The 22,229-nt window shown below is 45.7% G+C and overlaps 1 protein-coding gene and 1 pseudogene across 6 annotated transcripts in view; one reads left to right on the top strand and one right to left on the bottom strand.

The window, feature by feature from the left end:
• The window catches only part of PCNT (pericentrin), a 125,501-nt gene extending 105,425 nt beyond the window's left edge, over positions 1-20,076 (top strand). For 3 of the 6 annotated variants that reach the window (XM_075542177.1, XM_075542175.1, XM_075542174.1), the window contains exons 39-48: positions 123-554; positions 3,424-3,689; positions 4,469-4,571; positions 5,631-5,804; positions 9,085-9,204; positions 9,929-10,164; positions 15,948-16,021; positions 17,158-17,296; positions 19,085-19,212; positions 19,626-20,076. In XM_075542177.1, the coding sequence (XP_075398292.1) occupies positions 123-554; positions 3,424-3,689; positions 4,469-4,571; positions 5,631-5,804; positions 9,085-9,204; positions 9,929-10,164; positions 15,948-16,021; positions 17,158-17,296; positions 19,085-19,212; positions 19,626-19,666 (1,713 nt within the window). In that variant the 3' untranslated portion in view covers positions 19,667-20,076. Of the gene's footprint in view, positions 1-122; positions 789-3,423; positions 3,690-4,468; positions 4,572-5,630; positions 5,805-9,084; positions 9,205-9,928; positions 10,165-15,947; positions 16,022-17,157; positions 17,297-19,084; positions 19,213-19,625 lie in introns of all 6 variants that reach the window. The other 3 variants (XM_075542173.1, XM_075542172.1, XM_075542176.1) reach the window with 2 other exon arrangements.
• On the bottom strand, positions 13,428-13,579 carry LOC142441895 (U4 spliceosomal RNA; annotated as a pseudogene).
• Positions 20,077-22,229: the final 2,153 nt, after the last annotated feature.

Below are 22,229 nucleotides of genomic sequence, written 5' to 3'. Positions count from 1 at the left end.
AAATTATCTTCAGCACATTTTAGTTACATGTGATATTAATGATACTCTTTAATAATTCCCACAGGAAAACAAATCAGATATTTCCCTCTGGATCTGATTCTGCCATTTCTTCCATACTGCAGGATTTGCGAGCATCTCTGGAAAAACAGTATTCTCAGAATAACAGACTATGCGTGGCTCTAAAACATGAGCAGACGGCAAAGGACAACCTCCAGAAGGAGCTGCAGATTGAGTGTTCTCGCTGTGAGGCACTGCTGGCGCAGGAGCGCAGCAAGCTGGCGGAGCTGCAGAAGAGCGTGGAGGTGGAGCAGGGTCGCGCTAGGGAGCTCTCCGAGGCCCTGGCCCATGAGCGCCTGCTGACCGAGCAGCTGAGCCAGAGGATGCAGGAAGCCTCACTGCCTCAGGCCCTGCTGCAGAAGCTTGGAGCAGAGCAGGCTCGTGTGGTGGAGCTGCAGGCCCTTCTGGAGCGTGTGCAGCAGCAGGCTGTGCACACCCAGCAGCGGCTGGAGGCTGAGGTACAGACGCGCCGTGAGGAGTTCACGCGGGAAAGGGAGGTAAGTTCCAGCCTGGAGGTGACCATGGAAGCCCTGCAGACCCCGATACAGGAGCCGAGGTGCTCTCTGGAGGAGAGGGAGAAGCCAGCGCAGTTACAGGCAGAATTAGAGCAGTTACAGGCAAGATTGAGAGAGCAAGATGCACGCAAAGCAAGGAAGAGGAGAGCGGAGCCAAGGCAGAGCCACGCAGACTCGGAGAAGTGCAAGAAGTGGCAGAGAGACAAGGAGAGACTGGTGAGCACTGGCTCGTTGTCGATACAGGGCCCAGAAAGCACAGGAGGGATGGCAGGGGACAGCTCTGTGCACAGACCTTATATGAGGGCTCATTCTGAATTCTCAATCCTGTCTTGACTGGCACTTCTCTTGTACAAGGCCCCCCAATCTTGCTTACTGTGACTTGGTACTCAGTTTTTAAATCAGCAAATATGAATGCTCCCCTGCCTTTCCCTAGGAGCATTTGTTTAAGGACTTCCTTGTTTTCCCAGCAAAGTTAGACTCTGGTACAGGGACCTCGGGCATTGGCTCATTACTTTCTCTCGACCCTTACACAGGAGCAATAAGTCAGTGAAATGTCTTTTCCATTTAGTTAGGATTTCTTTAAAGAACATTTTGTAATTTTTTGTAGTTTATACTTCTTTTGCTAACTTTATTTTCAATTAAATGGTTTTCATATCCATAATATTGTCTTCAGAATGTTCCTTGCTAGTGTAAAGAAATACCTTGATTTTGTGTGTGCTAATTTTGCTAAGCTCGTTTACTATTTCTAACAATGTGTGTGTGACTCTTTAAGATTCTCTGCACAGCAGATCATGCCCTCTGTGAACAGGGGTCATTTTACTTGTTCTTTTCTTTTTCCCCCTTGCTTAATTGCTGTGGTTTTCACCTCCAGTCCAACATCTTGCTGCTCACTAAGGGTAAAGCTTTCAGACGTCCACTGTTTGTAGCAGCGTGTATTTTATAGATGCCTCTTATCAGGTTGAAGAAGTTAACTTTTATTCCTAGTTTGTTTACTGTGTTAGTCTGGGTTGACTAGAGAAGCAAATCCGTAGACACTCAGATGTGGGTAAGAAAGAGTCATTGAATATTGAGAAAACATCCCAGCCCAGGCCAGATCAAGTCCATAAGTCCGATATTAGTCCATATGTCTGATACCAATCTATTAAGTCCTCTTCAGACTCATGAAACACATGCAATGACGCCAAATGCTGGAAGATCATAGGTCAGTGGGTGGAAAGTCAAACGGTTGGTTCTAGTTGGCGGTAGAAGCATCTCAGTGCTGGCGTGTGTCTCTACGCAGCTCCTCCAGCTACAGGGCTCTAGTATAGTTCCATGTGGTTTGTCAACAGGAATGTCTCACAGGGAGTGAGCATGGTGTCCTGCCTCTAGTTACTTATCTCATTAGCACCCCCAAATGAGATCATCGAGCTGCGACCTGATTGACAGACTGAACCCCACCCCTTCACTCTTAAGTCTCAAGTTGACAACAGAGTATGTAACTACCACAGCCCACCACTTGTCAGCTTGGCACTTTAACATCACTCTTTAGCCATATGTAATTTTCAGACAGTTATTAAATCCTATCTGTACTTAACAGGATAAAACTAAAATGCATACAATTCAAAATGTGCCACCCTCAATTAAACAACATTCTATAAGTAAACAAAACAAAATAGTTTATCTTTATGTCAACACCTACACCTTCATCTGATAATCCTATGAATATATTCCCCCACCTATGAAAGTTTGCAAGCCAGCCACTTATTGCCTTTATCCTCCCCATTTTGGGTATCCAGTTTCTATCCTGCCCATTTACATCAACCCAGTGCTCTGAAGAGACAATCCTATTCTTTGACGTGAAGAACCTTCGCTCTAGTTGGAACTTTGTGAAGTCCACATCCGTAAGCAAAGTCAAATCTGGACATGCCATCCATAAAGACAGCAGCAAGATGCACCAGTTCACAGGCTGAAATATCTTCTCTTCATCCGATCCTTCGGGTTCTGGTCAACTAAATTGGGGCTGCTTCATTTAGCCTCTACAGGGTGCCTATTGGTTGCCTCACCTTTAGATCATGGCCCTGTCACAAACTCTCAACAGCCCCAGCCCCCTTGGGCTAGGCCATGCCATAGGCTCAGGTTCCACACAACTCTGTCAACTTCAGACCAGCCAGCTGGCTCGCGTCTTCTCTAGTTTATTGCCATTTAAAAAAAACCCAGAACAACTCTGGAATATTTATTCTTAATCACTGGAAGTCTTAGAAAGCAGGAAATGTTTTGTTCATGTAGACGCATCAGTGTGTGTGTGTGTGTATCAGATCATAGCACTCAAAGTGTGACTTGCTTCAAGCAGCTGGGTTGATCTAAATCCTAAACTCTTTTTCTAGCTTACCTCCTGAAGCACTACTTATTTTTATATTTTGCTATAAAATATAAAGAAATATGCTTACCATTGGTGCTCACCTGCCTCTGAGAGCAGCAGGCTAGAGATTCAGTTCTTTCCTGAACAAGATTGACCCTCAGTGCCTATGTCTTCCTTCATCTGTCACTCCCGTCTGCTCCTTTGAGTACAATGAGGTGTGTGCAAGAGGATCAGCCTCGGTGCATTGTAACCGGTGAAACCCACCAGCTAATGGCAGTGTGCATCTTCTAGCCTTAGTGTGGCTCCAGCGCACGCTTCTGTGGGGTGTGGTGACTTGCTCGGGCTGTTCTGGTAGGAGACTTGTGTACCAGAAGGGTGCCTGCCCCCCACCGGGTTCTGTTCTGTCCCACGTGGGCCTCCCTTTGTGTGTTGCCCAGTGTTAGGCCTTTCTCGTGCACGTTGGTAGTGGGAATGGGATATGTGACAGCCCTTTGTGTTGTTTGCCATTGACAGCGAGAATTAGAATTACAGCGACAGCGTGATGAGCATAAGATCGAGCAGCTTCAGCGGACAGTGAGGGACCTGCAGTTAAAGGAAGACTTGCGTCCCGGCAGCGGCCGTTGCTCGCGTTCACCCGGAGGTACCAGCCACGCAGAAGTGCGCTTCCCCTCGGAGCTCAGCGGCCTCCGAGAGCAGCAGGAGGAGCTGGAGAAGATAAGGCAGCAGCTGCTCTGTGCCGCCGGGCTCCTGACCAGCTTCACCCACCAGACTGTCAACAGGTGCGCACGTGTTCCTTAGGACTCACCTTGCATTTTCAGATTAAGAAACAGCATGAGGTTTGGGCAAAATAAAGGCATTTTCTTACTTTCTGCTCTGTTTTACTGTACACCTTATTTACTTTTGTGAGTGTAGATTAATTTTTGTGTCTAGAATTCCCTGGAAGATATCGACAAAAAAATTTTTTTTCCATCTTAATGTTAGAGAAAATTTTGTGGCTCACAGTGTACCTGACCTTCGGAGGTCCACATTCCCTTTGATACTGGTTCTGTGTCTGCACACATGTTTCCATGTGTTGACCTGCAGGCCTAATCGTTACCCTAGCCCCCGGGCTGCTGTGCACAGCCACTCCTGACGTGTGCTCTTCAGGAGCCAGAACCGGGCAATCTGAGGGACTGGACAGCGAGTGCAGGTCTTTCTCCTCTTTCCAAGACGCAGACATGCAGCTAGCCGCGTGTTCCCTTGCTACTCTGCATTTGATGTATGGAGCAGCCTGGTTTTCACGCGGGCTTCATTTCAGCAGCTTTGTGCTCAGAGCTCGGCGGAGTGACTGCTTGGTAAGGCGTTGCATCATTGCCAGGCTGTGTCGCCGTTGGCACCGATGGTGCATGCCTAGGCTTCCCGGCCACCCTGCAGGCTCCCCATTTGGTCCATGCTGCATAGGGCTCATCTCAAAACTCCTTGTCTTGCTCGTGCTACAGCAGACGTGTCATGAATAGTTTTAGAGAAATTGTCAGTCATTGTCCATAGGAACACTTAAAGTGCACGTTTATTTTTCTAGAACAATTCATGATTGGACATCATCAAATGAGAAAGCAGTGGCCTCATTGCTGCAGACCCTGGAGGAAATGAAATCTGACCTGGGCGCCTCTATCTCCTCTCAGGTGAGTTATGGGCTTACGACAAGGCCTGTCACTGCCCTCTCCGCCACTCTCTTCCCTGCCTCGTCTCCCCCTGCTCTGACCCCTTTCCGTACCCTCTGCCACTCTCCTTGCTGCCCTGCATTCCTTGCTCTCATCTTTCCTACCCCATATCCTCCCCTCTTGACATCCTCCTGCCCGCACGAGGGCGCTCTGACCTCAGCCACTGGGCCCTAGGTCCCTGTGCTTGGCCCCATGCCCTCTCTCTTCAGCGTTCTTGGGCTGTTCTGTGGGCAGAATAACCATTTGGCCATCTGCTATTTGGAAATAGCAAACTTGCTTTTAAGGGATTTGGAGGGCCTGCCTAGATGCTCTGGTGGAGTAGTGGGTTACAAGTTAGGCTGCTAGCTACAAGGTCAATAGTTCAAATCTCCCACCCACTCTGAAGAAAAATGGGGCTCTCTGTTCACTACAGATATATAGCCTCTTAACCCCCCTGGGGCACTTCTATCCTGTCCTGTAGGGTTGTTATGAGTCAGAATTGAATCAGTGATAGTGAGTGTGTTCTGCCCCCACGTCATCACCAAGGCATGTTCTCAGGGATGGGACTTTTTACAGTACCGTTAGGGCAACTGAAACAGGGCTGGGCTCATGCAAGACATTCTCTGTCCCTCAGCCAGTTTTGTGCAGGATCCCTTTTGTAGGGCACTTAAGTGTGATGTGTGACGACTTGGGCGATTACCTGTACCTAGATGCATAGAACTACTCCCCTGCACACACTGAGTGCTTTGCAGTGACAGACCCTGGAAACAACTGTCAGCAGCAAAAACAATGTACGTGCCATTTAGCCAACCCCCTGCCACCGAGCGGATTGCGATTCATGGTGAACAGCCACATATGGAGATTAGCAGACTGTACATTTCTATCAGGCAGATAGCATCATCATTTTCTCATGGAACGGATAGTGAGTTTGAGACTAGCAATCCAGTGTTTGCCTGGCAGTGCCACCAGAGGGCCCCCACCCAGCCCTGCTTTTTTTTAAACCAAAAGTACTTATAAACTTTTTGTTTCCCTTTTCTCAAGAGAAAAACAGCGGCACAGCTACAAATCCAGCTTGTGGACGCCCTGCTGCGAGACAATGACTCCCTTACCAAGGTGCTGAGCACGACGACCCGGGAGAAAGCAGAGCTGTGCAGAACCATTTCCAAGCTCGAAAAGACGCTGAGGCACCATGTGCAGAGGGGCTGCACCCTGAGTGTATGTATTCTCGCCTCTTCCCGTCCCGGAAACCCGTGAGGGCCGCCTCCCACAAGGCGAGGCGCTGGGGTTCTCCACACAAGCACTCACATGGAAACTGTCACACATGCAGCTGCACTCTTGACTCTGGTACATGGGCGATCTTGCCCACTAGATCATGCTTGCTTGATTCTCAGAAAAGGAACTTTTTACTTAGAATATAATAATAATCTGATCAAATTAGTTTTATTTGGCCTTGACCTAATTAAAGTGATTTCTAAATTTTCCCAGTTGTGTGGTTTAATATAGACTCTTTTCTGGTTTTTCCTCTCCTGTAATCAGGTTGCTTTTTGTTTACGAAAGTTATACTAGAATGCCCATAGAATAAAATTCTATGTACATTTTGATACAACTTTTTAAAAGTTAAAAAAATTTTTTTTAACTTAAAATCTTTTTATTGGGGCTCATACAACTCTTACCACAATCCATACACACATCAGCTGAGCAAAGCTCCCTCATACGTCCGTTGCCCTCGTCATTCTCAAGTTTCGACTTCCACTTGGGTTCCTGGAATCAGCTCGTTTTCTTCCCCCCCCCCCACTCCCCCCTCCCCCAAAATGTTTTTATGTGTACAGTAGTATGAACTTTAGCACCTACATAGATTGTTAGACCCACTAGCATTCACAGAAGACAGAACAGTGGCCATCCTGGAAAGAATCGCAGAGCCGGCCTGCCCATGCTTGCTCAGCTGGAAAGCACTAGCGTAGTCGCAGGCTCTAGTTTTGCCTTTTCTGAAATGTTGCACAGGGTCGTCTAGTCTGTACTCTGAACTAGTGTCTTCCTCCTTTTTTATAATGCATATGAGTATTCACGTAGGCTGTTTTGCTGTATCAGTAGTTCACTCTGTTTTATTAGCGAGCAGCAGGGGTTTTTCCAGTTACTCATTAAAGGGCGTTTGGGTTGTTAAACCGTTTGGGGATATGAGCATTTTTGTGTGCTGGTGTTTGTGAAAACACAACTCTTCATTAACAGAGGAACATTTTCACAGCTAAGTCGTAGTGTCAGTTTATATTCAGTGTTTTAAGTTGTTGCTAAACTTTTCCAGAGCAACACATCACTTGTAACTTTCCCTCCGGCATTGTGTGGGACTCCGCAGCCTTGCTTTTGACATTGTGGGTGCTTTTGTTTGCACGTTAGCCAGCTAGGAGGTGTGGAGGGAGCACTGGTGTGCGATGGTGAAGTGCTCGGCTGCTTGGGAGAAAGACCTAGCGATCTGTCCCCATAAAGGCTGCAGCCAAGGGAGCCCCGTAGACACTGCTGCTCTGCCACTCAGTGTTCGGTGAGGCGGAAGGGACTCACAGTAGGTGTGCTGTGGTGTCTCAGTGCTCGTTTTCCTGGGAACTGAAGATAGCGGGCCTCTTTCATGCGTGCCTCTGCCAGCTGTATGTCCTGTGTGGTGAGGTATCTATTCCTATCTTTTGCCCTTTTGGGGGTGGTTGTTTTTGTTGTTGTGTTTTGAGAGTTCAGACAAGTGACTTCCAAATATTTTTTCAGTAAATGGCCACTTATCACCTCAGCGTGGTATTTTTGCAAGTAGTTTTATATTTTGATCCAGTCCTTTGTACTAATATGCCCTTTTATGGTTTATGCCAAGAGTTTTATAGTCTTCTGCTTTGCATTTCAGTCTACAATCCATTCTGAGTTAATTTTTGTCTGTGGTCTGAGGTATAGGTCAAGGATTATTTTTATGAATAAGGATGTCCGGGTTTTTTGGGTCCTTTTGTTCAAATGTAATTTGTTTAAAAGACTGCCCTTCTTAATGTTGAATTGTTTTTGCATCTTCATTAAAAGTAAATCAAGAATAGTTGTGTGTTATAGTAATGGAATAGAATGTTTATGTATTCTGGACTCTATTCCATTCGTGTTTTTGTTTCTCCTTTGCCAGCTGTTTTGATTAATGTAGATTCATAGTGCCATATTAGTTATTGGGAAATCTCCAGCTATATTCCCTAGATCAGTTTGGCAAAAATTGGGTGGGAAGTAAGACTGCACGCACAGTGGGAACAATGCGACTGTTCCTCCGAAGGCTGTTTGCTTTTCAAGTAGACTTTCCAGGGGACTCAACTCTACTCCTAAATATTTAGTTACCGAGAGAAATGAGAACAAGTCCATGCAAAAAGTTGTACACTAATAGTCATAGAAATATTAACCAAATGCCCCTCACCTGATGAGTAGATAAATAAAATGTGGTCTGTCTGTACAGTGCAATATTATTTGGTAGTAGAAAGACATGAAATATATGTTACAACCTGAAAGAACCTTGAAACCTTATGCTGCTTGTACGAAACTAGTCATAGAAGTTCATGTATTGTTGGAGTCCCTTATATGGAGTTTCTAGAATAGGCAAATCCATAGAGAAGGAAAACTGATTTGTGTTTGCCAGGGACTAGGGCGGAGAGTAGGAATGGGGAGCAATTGCTAATAGGAACGACGACTCTTTTATGTGGCGATAAAAGTGCTCTGGGATTAGTGTAGTGACGATTGCACATATTGGGAATATGCTAAAAACCAATCTAATTGTACATTTTAAAAGGGTGAGTTTTATGGCATATAAATTATATCTCAAAGTTATAAAAAAAACTTGTAGGGAAACTAACAATTATGTTGACTCTGTACCTATGACCATGCCCTTGTCTAGCCATGTGTTTTCATGTATTTTTTTCAGTATTTTGAGTTTATCGGCATGTAGATCGTATAGGGTTTTTTATTTTTCAGAGGTTGTAAAATACGTGGTCCTGTTGAACAGTTCTGGTTTCCAGTTCATGAGTGTACTGACTTTTGCTTAATCAAGTTTGTGTCGTACAGTCTTGTTGGGCTCACGGTTGTCACATTTCCTCAGAGCGTCATCTGTAAGGAGAAATAGTGTTTTCATCTTTCCATTTCCTTTTCTGGCTTATGCACTGACTAGCTCTTCAGCATATCGTCGAATAGGAATAGAGAACATATTTGCCTAGTTACTGATCCATAGGAGAAATACTTCATCTCAAAGAAGTTCCCTTTTATCCCTTTTATGCCCCTGGCATCAGTTCCTCATTTTTTCCCCTCTCTCTCCCCTCCCCCCTCCTCCCTCCCTCAAAATAAATTATTATTTTGTCATATCTTGCCCTGTCCAACATCTCCCTTCACCCACTTTTCTGTTGTCCGTCCCCCAGGGAGGAGGTTATATGTAGATCCTTGTAATCGGTTCCCCCTTTCCAACCCACCCTCCCGGTATCGCCACTCATGGCTTTTCTTGTCATAGAAGCCAAGCCGGGCTGCGTGGAAGCACGAAAGGATGCCGTTGCAGGGCTCACTGAAACACGTGGACACAGGTCAGTGTGTGCCAGCTGTGAGTGAGGAAGCCATCATATGCAACGTCAAGGTGAGCATGGCCTGTGGAGGGTGGTGCTTGGGCAGAGGGTGCTGTAGTGCTGTGTCCTGGGATTGCTTAGACTGGTGGAAGCACTGCCAGAACTGTGAGGTTCTCATCTCCTGGGAGTACTTGCCTCATAGACAACTAATATATACCCCTCCACACAGCAGTGCACTCAGGCCAGTGGTCAGGGCCCTTGTTAAAGGGGCTTAGGGAGAAGAGGGGCTTGGTCTGGGTGTACAGAAGCATGTGTGTCGGTGCTCAGGCGTTGCTGAAGGAAGAAGACTGGGTTGGCAAATCTTAATCTCTGCAGCCCGGAAATTGGAGAGATTCCTTGGTTTGACAGTGTGGTGAAAGCTGGAGTTGCATTCTTCAGGGAAAGCATGGGCATCAGACTCCGTACAGATGGCCTCCAGCCTCCTATGAACCTGTGACGAGACCCAGGCTGGCCCAAATGTAGGTGGTCAGAGCCAAAGTAGCCTCTTTGGATTCACCCGATGGTACTGTGGAGAGGAGGTCCGTGTCCTGCGCACGGGCTGGTGAGCAGACTTGGGCCAGCAGGTTTCTCTCGGGGCGCACATTGGCTAAGGCCAGTGCATGAGGCGCTGATGAAGGAACAAGTAAACGGCCTCTCTGTCCAAGGCCACGGATACAAATGTGTTATATGAGATTTCCCAGCAAGATGTCTGTTTTACCCCCCTGGAAGTAAGGTTTATTATTTCTTTTCTTTCAGATGGAAAAGTTGTACCTGCATTATTTGAGAGCAGAGAGCTTTCGAAAAGCCCTGATTTATCAGAAGAAGTATCTCTTGCTGCTTATCGGTGGATTCCAAGATTCTGAGCAAGAAACCCTCTCAATGATAGCTCACTTGGGAGTGTTTCCTTCCAAAGCAGATAAAACAGTAGTAACCGCATCTCGTCCTTTTACCAGGTTCCGAACCGCTGTCAGGGTGGTTATTGCAATCCTCAGGTACGCACGCCTCCTCCTCTTGAACCCCTTGGGAAACGGTGCACTAGGCCCTCCTGCTTGGCTTGCACCTGGCTAATTGGTTTAGTTATTTGGAACTGCATTTTATTTCAAGATGCTTTATATTCTCGAGACCTTAAAGGAGACAACAGCAGACACTTTTCTTTAAGAAAGCATGCTGCGTCAAGCCATCACCTTGTAGAACTAGAAGACTGGAGGATACCGTAATTACTAAAGAATGTGCTGCCCTTTCGTGAGTGTCTGGCCGGATTCTTTTTGACAACAAACATCCAGTGCCATTCAGAACAGTCCCATTTTGTACATTGCACTTGCCTGTAGATTGATTGTGGTGTAGTGACCACAAGGTCAGCAGTTCAAAACCACTAGCCACTCTGCAAGAGAAAGATGAGGCTTTTTTTCTTGAAACCATTGGGCCGTTGTCCTCTGCCATAAGAATTTACTCAGTGGCAGTGAGTTTGGCTTTGGTTTGGTGATATTTGAGTCAGGTGTGTGTTACACAAGAGAGCGTTTGTTAGTTACTGTGCTAGTCCGGGTTGACTAGAGAAACAAATTCATAGACTCTCATATGTATAAGAAAGAGCTTTATTTGAAAGAATAATTGTATATTAAGAAAATACCCCAGCCCAGTCCATATCAAGTCTGATATAGCCGATACCAGTCTATAAATTTCTCTTCAGACTCACGCAACACATGCAATGGTGCCGAATGCAGGAAGATCACAGGCCAGTGGGTGGAAAGACTTGTGTATACAGTGGCGCTAGAAGCCTCTCAGTGCTGGCATGGTCTGCACGTGGCTCCTCCAGCTCCAGGGCTCTGGCTCCATAAGCGTAGCTCCATGTGGCTTGTCAACAAGAGTTTCTCACAGGGAGCATGTGTGTCCCACCTCCTGGGAGGAAGACAGGAGTTCCCTGAGTGCTCAGGAGAAGGCCATACTCACACACAGGCCTCGTTGGCTGTGACCTGACTCCACCCCGTCGCTCAAGTTGACCGTAGATTATGGAACTGCCGCCGTTGCCCTTGAATGTGCAGTCTTGGGCCTTCGACCTGACTGTGGGTGTGCTTGAGTTCGTTGTGCCTGTTGTGTTGGCTCAGCCAGTTGAGGGTCTCCCTCGCTTCTGCTGGCCTCTGCTTCACCAAGCATGCTGTCCCATTCCAGTGTACAGAGTAAACCTTCCTCATCTCTTAGGAACATTGCACTTTTTTTCTAAAGCTTTTGTTCATTCTTTTAACAGTCCCAACAGTATAGTTAATATTCCTTGCCACCACCAGCATTTGAATACATAACTTCTTCTGCCCAATTTTATTTATGGCTATGAGATAAAGGAAAAAAGGTCATGGGTTGGTTAGGTGTACCGTAGTAATCCAAGTGACATCTTTAATTTTTAAAAATCTAAAGTCTTCGAGAACAAATTTTCTTAGTAAACTTCGTTGTTTGATTCCATAAATGCTGTTCCCATGGACATTGTTATCCAAGTCAAAGGAAATCTTCGACAGCTTGAGTTTTTCCTTCATCAGTCCGCTCGGCTATAAGAAAATTTTTTCCCATGTTCCGGTGTAATCCACACTGAAGACTCTAGTCTTTGCCCTTCGGCAGTTAGTACTTCAAGTTTTCTTCATTTTGGCAGTGGTCAGTGTCCCTTCTGAAGTCCCAATGCTGACTTCTCCTTCATGTGGCACCGCTCAGTGAACTGTGGTCCTAATGCTGACTTCTCCTTCATGTGGCACCTCTCAGTGAACTGTGTGTGCACCATACTCACTGAGAAAGGGAAAAAGTTGCAACCCAGTCACAAGTCTTTTCCAATTTTGAATCTTGCAGTATTCTCTTTAACTGACTACCTCTTGATCCGTTTTCAGATTATGCACGAGCACAACTAATGTTCTTGAATTCTCATTGTCTTAGTTACCTCGTGCTGCTATACCAGAATTGCCACAACTAAGTGACTTTAACAAACTAAATTAATTTTATCAGTCAGGAGACTAGAAGTCCACACTCTTGGGAAAGGCTCTGTAGTAAGGTCCTTCTCTCTTTGGAGCTCCTGTTCATGGGCAGTGTTTTAGACTGAATTGACTAGAGAAACAGATCCAGAGACATACGTGTCAGAAAGAGCTCTATATCATGAAGTATTTGTAAATCAAGACAACATTGCAACCCAATCCACCTCAAACCCACAGGGTCGACCCTAGTCCATAAGTCCCTCTCCAGACTCACGCAGCCACACGCAGTGATGCAGAAGGCAGGCAGCTCACAGGCCGGTGGGCGCACATTCACGTGGATTCAAGATGGGTGGAAACATGGCAGGGCTGCAGGTGCTCGCAGTGTCAGAAGCAGAGGGAAGTTCCCTGAGCCTTCCTTAAGAGAAGGCCACGCCCTCAGGGGTCACACCCATGCACTGAGAGATCTTCACGTTGACATGAAACTGTAACTGCCACACGCAGTCTTCATGTGGCTTGGCGTTTCTCTGCCCTCATCTGCACTTGCTAGTCTTATTATTTAATCTCTTAACTCAAGATAATGCCCTATACGAATAATTTCCATATTACCAAAGCAAGGACAACTCAAATAAAACTGTAGCTACAGATGTAGGTTAGGATGTATAACAGACATTTTGGGGGCCACAATTCATAATACCCACTCTTTGCAGTGTTAGTCATGATTTGTTATACTCCACAAAGCTAAATGCCTTCATGGAGTCAGTTAAACATCATGTTGATGCTCACTGCTTTTTGCCAAGCTAGACCGACCATCAGCAATGATGTCCCTACTCTACGTCACCGACTTGGCAGTTCCCTGCTGATGTATGGCTGGAGTAATTTTTTAATTATCTCCAGCAGAATGATGCTTGCGATGCTAATGATATTAATGTTTTTTACATTCAATTTGATCATTTTTCTTGGGGATAAGCACAAATAGGAATATAGTTTAGTCAGTGAGGTCTTCCGTATTTCTTAACATAAGGAGTAGCACTCAGAAGGGTTGCATCCATCTCTTGAAGCACCTCGGTTGGAATTCCCCCAATTCATGAAACATTGTTTTTGCCAGTACCTTTAGTGTAGCCTTGAACTTCTTCATTTATATCAGGAGTCTTGATGATACTCTTCTCTTTGAAAGAACTGAATACTGGCTAGTTACCTTTTGTACAGTAACTTTCTGTATCACTTCCGTCATCTTTTGGCAGTTCCTGCAGCATTCAACTGTGTATACAGAGAACCCTTCAGTAATGCAACTCAGGGTTTGAATTTTCTCTTTAGTTCTCTCACTTTGAGAAATGCCAAGGATGTTCTTTCCTTTTGGTTTCCTAACTCCAGGTCTTTGCACATTTCTTTTTTTTTTTTCAATTAGCAATATTCGCGCCTCGGGTAAACCTCATTGGCTACGATATTGCCACTGCGCAAAGCTTGCACATTTCTTTATAATACTCTACTTTGTGTCTTCCTGGGCTGCCCTTTAAAAGCTTCTCTTCGGGTTTTTTTTTTATGTCACTATTTCTTCCCGTCACTTTATGTACTTTTTAACTTTTTATTGTGAGTTGGGTGAAGGCTAAGTCTTCCTTCACTTAAGCTTCAAGCTTTCGAGCCTCTTGTGGCATCCATCCTGGTCTGTCTTTTCAGCTGTGTCTCTAATGTCTGTCCCTGCCTCTCCTGGTATTCAGTCATTAGAGTTTAGCATGCCAGACCGTTGCTCAGACGATCTCGGTATTCACGTGGGTTGCATTCAGAATTGTATGTTGGCGTTTGTGAACTTGCTTTGATCTTCAGCTTGGACTTGCATGGGAACAATTTATGGTACATTCCAAATTGTCCCTTCCCTAGTCTTCACAGTGTAGTCACAGACTGCTTTTGAAAAGTAGTGTGTCTGGTGAACAAGCCGTTGGTCCTGCAGGATTTCCCATGCATTTTCTGCCGTCGTTCCTGTAACCAAAGTTGTGTTTTCATGCAGTTCCTACCTACCAGTCATTGGGTATTAGCAATTTCTTGTTGGGTAAATTTCATACTACAAGCAGGTTATAAAAATCTTCCGTGTCTTCCTCGTTAGCCTTCGTGATTGATGTGTAAGTTTGAAAAGCAGTGCAATCAAGCGGTCTTCCTTGTGGATGTCTAGACATCCCTCCGTCACTGTTGGCGGAGAGCTTGAGGCGCTCGGTTGGACATGAAAGAAATAGCTCCTCTTCCAGTCGCCATTCCTGCTTTAGCGGGCTTTGTGATCTGATCAGCATGGTCAATCTCTGTCCAGTTCAGCACGCTGACGCCAAAGGTGGAAGCCAGTGGACCTTGATTGAAGTCATTCCATTGTGTTTCTGACGCCTCCCAGCTTTCCTTGATCCATGCTTCGTGTGTTGCACATTCTGATTACTCACAGATGAGTTGTGCCGCGCCAGTAACTGAAGGCGCTGGCGGCGCTGTCCATCCGCGTCACTAAGGTCAGCTCTGCTCTGAGGAGGCAGCGAGTGCCAACTGGCTGATTTTTTTTGAAGTACTTCTGGACGCTTCACTGAAACCTGCCCACCATGAGTGAGCCTGATGATACTTTGATGCCCATGACGTAACTTCCAAAAAGAAGCCATTGGGTCAAGCCATTAAAATATGATAGACTGACAGATGGGTGGTAGAAGAGGAGTCCAAACCAAACACCCAAAACCCAACTGCTGCTGTTGAGTGGAGTCCAGCTCATGGAGACGCTGCGTGCTACAAAGTGGAACTGTCACCTTCATGGAAGCAGTTGGCCGGACCTCTCTACCACAGCACCACTGGGGGTCTGCATTGCCCACGTGCACACACATCTAAATGAGTGAGCTGCTATACACCTTTGCCTGCAAGTGTATCTGTGGGCCCCACTTTCCACTAAGGAGCACCTGCCTTCCAGCTTTGCTGCCCAACATGCCTGCCAAGCCCCACCCTCTCCCTGCCACAGCCCTGCTGGCCACACTATATTCCTAGACGCGCTGCTTACTGGCCAACCTCGGAGCAGAGATGGCCTTGGGAGCAAGAATGTGTACTGTGCCTACCTGGTGTGTTCAGAATTTGATGGTTTTAAAATCAGCAGTGGTGAAAATGCATTTTATTTTATTTTATGTTTTTTAGAATTATTTTATTACAGTATAAAACCACATTCACTTCAGTGACCACTAACCCATTCAACAGAGCTTCTTCAACCGTGAGCTCGGTGAAGTGCCCAGTCCGAGCACTAGGCACTTTTTTTCAGGTTCTGAATTGCTGTAGGGATCTCAACAGGAGGGGTTGGAGGAAGCAGCTCCAGCTTGACACAGTGCCACCATGTGGTCATTTGAGGCTTCAAATAACTTAGAGCAGTGTTTACCATCCCCGGCACCTTCTCCACCAGGTCACAGATAAATTGGGTGCTGATTCTAGTAGAGAAAGCCCATGGCCTGAAATGGCCAATTTAATGTATGCTCTGGGGGCATGCACTTTCTTTTAAATTTAATTTTTCTAAATGTGCCTGCTGCACTAAGAATGGTGTAACTGAGTCTGTTTCATGTTGCTCTTAAAGACATCAACCCACAGGCCATCGCATTTGTGCGGGTCATGGAAGTGGGGAGAATGCCCGTCCCGGGCACTCTGCCTGAGAGTGCTGCCAAGGGAGGCAGGGACTGCCGTACACCATGAGTTCTCTGTCAATGTCCTCAGCCCCACCGACCTCACAGATTGGGTGGTTTCTGTCAGTTATTTTTTTCACATTTTCATTGCTGCTTCCATTTCTCTTCCACTCTAATCTTAAATGCATTTCCTTGGTCTACTGTCTTTTGTAGATTACGTTTCTTGGTTAAGAAATGGCAAGAAGTGGACCGAAAAGGACTACCACGAGGCAAAGCCTGCCGCCCAGGTGGGACATGAGTGGTTAACAATTGTGTGCTCATAAATTTCCTCCTAATTTTAGGAGTATATTTGTTGACATCATGGTTCTTTCCCAGTGATCAGTGGGAAAGAAATAAGACTCCATTTTAAAAATCAGTAAATTCTGTTCATATTGTTAACAAAGAAGGCAAATGGGTCTTCTGAAGAAAGCGGCCTTTCTGTTGTGGAAAATCAGGACTACGACTGTGTTCCTTCCCTTACTGAGCAACAAGTACCTCAGAAGAGGTCATGCTAGTGATTTTAAAATGTAATATGCTAACAATACCCACTGTGCAGTCTTTGATCACAGGGCCCTTTCCTCTCCAGAATCCAGTGCAGGCCCACCCCGTAGAGCACCCGTGATTGCAACTGGTCCACATCTCCCCACACGATTGCATGCGCTTGGTTTTTTGGGTTGTGCAGCGGTCGCTGTTCACGTGTTTTTCCCATGTGGCTGCACTCCCGTGATTGCCTGTAAGAAAAGGTTGATCTGGAAGCCCTGCTAGAATGCGCATCCCGAGATGGGCATCAGACCTGAAGGAGCCACAAGGAGACATGCCTGTATGGTCTTGGCTCTAGGATCAGAGCACAGGATGCTGCCGTGGGCTCTCTGTCCCTGGGCTTCCATGCTCCCCCAGCAGTGAAGGAGGGTCGGGAGCTGGGTGTCGGATTGCTGTCCCTCAGGCAGATCGCAGCCCTGAGTGAGCACCGAGAACACTCCTCCTCCTCAGCATCATGCATGCAGGAGCAGCACCCCCTCCCCACTCTAGGTGCCCCCACGCTGTGCCGGGCAGGCCCAGTGATGCATCGCCTTGGTTGGGGGGCAGGTGACTGTCACAGAGATGGCTTTTCTGCCAGTGTGATATCAGCGTTCACTGTCACACTCTATTTCCTAAAATTAAGTTACTTGCATTCAGACTTCAAGGCCATCACTGGTAGTCTTCAGGGTTTCTGCCCTCCCTTCCCCTAAGCTGGGTAGAGACAGCACCCTATCCCCATCTTGCCTGGCACCTCTTGGGGGGAATTTCAGCTTCACAGGAGTGAAACACTAGACATGAGGGCGAGCGTTCCTATTAAAATGTGCTGCTTTCCTGACCCCTGCGTGTGCTATGATTCTGTGGGTAGAAACACCATTGGCCCAGCCGCAGCCACCCACTCCTGAAATGAGGTCTCCTCCAACCCGGGACGCTTCGACCAGCCTCACCAGAGACCCTGTCCAGGGCTCCAGGTCCAGGCCAACAGGATCACCACGCAGGAGAGGAAGGTCAGTTGGGGGCACTCCAGGCTCTCTGTCCGTACAAGAGCAAGCTAGGACTCCAGCCTCTGCTTTGAGGTTGTAGTCACTGGTGGTAGAGGTCCGTGTCGGGAGCTGCAGCTGCTGAGATCCTGCATCTGTGGAGGCCACAGGCTACGGCTACTCCCAGAAGGAGCCTTACCTGGCTTTATCTTTTCTATAGGAGATGGATTTTTCACACACACACACCTGTGCCTTTTTATTAGCAATTCAAGTGGTAGCTGAGGCATTATAGTGACATTATTAAATACCCACAAGGTTTTAATTTTCAAAATAAGTTTTCAGTTAATAAGAGGAGTAAAAATAATTAGTGGAACTTATAGTTGTTTAAACTGTAAAATGGAATTCTGTTTAAAGTTTTTTTTTTTTTTAAGGCTTCCCTGTAGCCTGAGGTAGTGTGTAGGCAGGTGTATCTGCACTCCTCCCAGCTTGAGGCTCATCTGGGATGTGCTGGAAGGTGAGTGCCCCAGTCCTGAGAGAGCACCAGCCTCACCTCACAAGGGCCGCCTCTCCCTCAGCCCTGGCGTTCCGATCCCAGTGCTGATTAGGAAAGATGAAGTTTCCAGTCCGTGTCCACAGTCTGCCCGTGTACGCACCTCTGCCTGGATGCTGGGACGAGGGCATCCTGGATTTGCGCCGTTTGTTTCACGTGGGGTGCGTCAAGTATTTGAGACACAGCCTTATTTCCTAGAGTGTGTAGGAAAGCGCAGCTTGTATCTCTGTGGAGAGTTACATGTTTAGTGGACTTATGTACACTTATTTCCCCTTAGTGTTTTGACACGGACGAGCATTTGCCCTCTTGTCAGAGCAAGACAAACTCTTCAAATGTGTCGTGAGGTCAGCCGTGCCCCAGGCTATCTGGGAGCTGCCTGCAGGATGGTGACCTCTGAGAGTCATTTTCTTGGCAGGAGAAACAACACATGCAAGGGTGAATGGCACTGGGCCACGTGGCAGATCTCAAGAGGTTACTGATTAGACAACATGACATAAGTTAGTGTTCCTCAATAAGCCCGCTGGTCTTTCCAGATCGTTGTACATGGCTTTTGAGGACCTCTGCTAATGACCTCCATGTCATTTTATTAGGTTTTCAGAAATGTACTATGAAAGTCTGTCTTCTGTCAGCCCCCAAGCAAGGCAATGAATCATCCAGTGTGGGTCCTTGAGGGGCCTAGCAGCCTGATTCTGCTAGCTGAGGGCTGGGACCTTGTTTGTCTCCCTCGCATGATGGAGTAATGTTCATTGAAAGCATGAGTGCTAGCCAAGGGTAAGGAGTGGAGCAGATGGTGCTCCCTGCGCTTGTGGAAGAGGAGCACAGGGAGAGAGGGGTGGGGACTGCGCAGCAGTGTAGGTTTTACCCCAAGGAGAGCGGCAGGGCCGTGGCTGGGCTACTTACTCCTCATGGCACCAGAGGCGTGGCATCTGAAGATGCTAGGGAGTAATCCAGTTTGTATGAGAGATGAAGATGTTGGGAATAAAAAATAACATACGTGTGCATTAGTTTCTACTCTTGCTTTGAGACAAAAATGGTGTAGAAATTTGTCTTAAAGGCATTATATGATACCTAAAAAAGCTGCACACTTTTTTTGAGGTAAAGGGTTTGAAGAAGAATATGTGTTCACCCCAGTTCCCACAGGGTGTCTGGGTCAGGAGGCCACTCAGCTCCCTTCATGCGTATTGACTCAGTGTCCTTGCTGCTCTTGGTTTAAGTTGAACTCTTTTGTTGTCTGTTTCTTCATGTGCTGGTTTCTTTCTATGAAGACACACGTCATCTCCAAATTCAAGATCAGGAAGGTCCCTGGATGCTTCTCAAGATCCGGAACACTCCTTAACAGAATATATTCAACATTTAGAAATGATTCAGCAAAGACTAGGAGGGGCACCACAAGGTAGGAAAGATCCTTCTCTTATCCTTTGCCAAACTATACCTAGAAATGTATAATAGTGAAGACCTCTAGTAGTATTGACTTAATAATTGAATGTCATTAAGTGTGAAAAGTAGTTAAGATTGGTTTGTTGTGACTTAATGACCACTGAGGCTCATTGGTCTTTCCTCTCAAACAGGGAGGGAACAGAAAGATGATATTTAAGCTAGCACATTAGTCCAGTGTTTCTGAACTTTGTTAATTTGAATCATTATGTAGTTATTTATATTTTTACCAAAATTAAGATAAATTCTAGAATTTCAAAATTGTGGAATTGAACATAAAAAGACATGAAGTCTTTTAACAAATGATCAAGTGACTAAATAGTAATAACCTTTATATATACCTTTATTTATATATTCTTTCTTTATATTTAGATTCCACTTCAAAAAAATCCTGCCGCCAGAAGATTAAATAATGAATAAAATGCTGTGGATCGTCCTTGTAACAATTCTATTTGAGGAAAAGATTTTTTTCCCTCTAAAGCAAGCTTGTGATGTGGCGTAGGATAGATGTTCATGGCATCCAGCCTTAAGTACATTTGTCCAAGTGTTCAAACCTTTATGCTACAAACCCACTGGCGCATTTGCGATGTAATATTGGTATGTACTTCGCCTTGTCTTCATGAGGTAGCATGCTCTCGTGAGCCTCAGGCTCGTGCGCTCCTCTGTGTGGCTCGGCAGAGCCATGCCTGCCCGTCTCCAGGAAGGGTAAGCTGCAGACGGCTTCCTGTGTTTAGGTTCCTGAACTCTGTATAGTTGGAAACTTGGTTTTAAACACAAAAAGAACCCAAGAAGAGATAAAATTAAAGCACTGTTTTATTTCTGAGCAGCCTGTGTCTTGTCTTCTTCTATTCAGTTTGCTGTCATCCCTGGCAAAGCTTATGAAACAGACTTAGAACTTAGGTTAAACCCTTGGAACAAGATACGTTCACCTAGTGAAATCTGTTAGCCACTTGCCTCCTCTGTAGTCTTATTGGTCTGTCATTTTAATTTCAAAAGATGCTGCCATTATTTTTTCTACTTCTCGTAGCACGATAAATTTACATTTCATTCATAAACACTATCATGCAGTAAAACCTAAGCTAACTCAAGTATCCTTTACTCAAAATTCTAGTTTAAATATTTCAGTCATTCTTTTTAAATTTTAGGACCTTTGAGAACGGCTTCTGTTTGATCATGATATTTATTCTGCTGGGCTTTGACCTTAATATGAAATAACTTTTTTATGTCATTACATACTTTTCATTGCTTTTTCTCTCAGTCTTCAACACTGACACTTGTCTGAATTATCTATTAGCCATGACTACTATGGTCACTGGTTTTACAAACTTTCACTTTCTCCATTTCTCCTGTCTGCAAAGCTGTCTGCTGGTCCTGTTTTTATTGTTGAAGCTAAACTCTGAAATCAGCCCTAGGAGAAGGAGCCCAGGAAGCCCCTCTGCAGTCTAAGCATCATCCAACAAAATAATGACTAAAATTGATGCTCAAATACTGTTACAGTGTTGAGCTGAAGAAGCCAGGTGGGGTGGGGTGCAGAGTTTTCAAAAACCACAGTGGACGCCACACCAAAATTGTTGATTTAGAAATTGATATTTAAAGACAGAAGCATTCATTCTCTTTTATGGATGACCTATCTATTTCATGAAAAAAAGTCCTTTACACTAAAATGCCAGCTGGTTCTTTCATTTACCAAATAGCAGTCAGTTCCTTGTTTAGAAGGAATAATATAATTAGGGAATATGACAAAATAATAATTTATAAGTTATCAAGGGTGCATGAGGGAGAGGGGAGTGGGGAGGGAGGGGAAATTGAGGACCTGATGCTAAGGGCTTAAGTGGAGAGCAAATGTTTTGAGAATGATGAGGGAAATGAATGTACAGATGTGCTTTACACAATTGATGTATGTATGGATTCTGATAGGAGCTGTATGAGCCCCTAATAAAATGATTAATACAAAAAACAGAAACAAACAACAAAAATAGTTCGGTGCAGCTCATCAATAAATCTTAATCAAGGCGCGGTTTCTGTTTCACAGTGGAAACTACAGTAGTTACCTCTTTAGCTAGGTCATGGTAGGATAGACAGATGATGTCCTGCACTGGGTTTCCTAGAGAAGGAAAGCCAGTGAAACTTCTGTATGTGTGTATAAATTTAATCAAGAAAGTGACCACATAATTGTAGAAGTGAGCACATTCCAAGGATGTGGCTCAGATGTTAGACGTGGAGGCTGCTGGCATGCATCTCTGTGGGGGCCGTTAATGGGCTTGTGGCTATTGAGCAAATGAATCCTAGGTCTGCAGGTAAGATGACAAGATTGCTGACAACTCCAAGAAGAGTCAGGCAATTCGGTAGGCTGCTGGCTCAAGTCCAAAGAACCAGTGGTCAGAGGAAGAACTAGATGTAGGATCTAGACCCAGCAAAAAAAGAAAAAAAAATCAAGCTTTCCCATAACTGCTTGTAATGGAAGCAGACTCCACCCCTGAAGAAGCTTCCTTTCCATTGATTTGATGCGGGCTGTGATTTCAATCAGGGTGATACACCCCGCCCTGTCTTAAAATTGTTTGGCTGTGCCTAGCAGGCCCGATTAGGGAGCGGATTGCCCTGGGCCACGTGTCACGGGGTCTCAACTCCCAAACCACTGAGAATCCTGCTGCAACCGACCTGTCGAGTCGCCAGTGACTTGAAAACCCTGTGTACAGAAGAGTGATGCCTGGTCCGGAGCCACGTTCCAGTCGCTCTCATAGAGTATCTCTGCCGCCCTCGCTGGCCCTCGACTTCACCAACAGGATGTCCTTTTCTAGTAATTGATCGCGCCTGTCAGCCTGTGTCAAGCAAGTAATCTGGACGGTATTTTATTGTGATACATAATGTTTTCATTGGCTAATTTTCAGAACTAGATTGCGAGGAAGTACGGTTGAAATAGGTCTACCATGGGTGGTCCTGCTGGCATTTGAAATATTGACCTGTCCTCCAAGAGGG

The sequence above is a fragment of the Tenrec ecaudatus genome, chromosome 2 (assembly GCF_050624435.1).
Source record: "Tenrec ecaudatus isolate mTenEca1 chromosome 2, mTenEca1.hap1, whole genome shotgun sequence".
Classification (NCBI taxonomy): Eukaryota; Metazoa; Chordata; class Mammalia; order Afrosoricida; family Tenrecidae; genus Tenrec; species Tenrec ecaudatus.
This window is presented reverse-complemented; position numbering and strand designations above follow the sequence as displayed.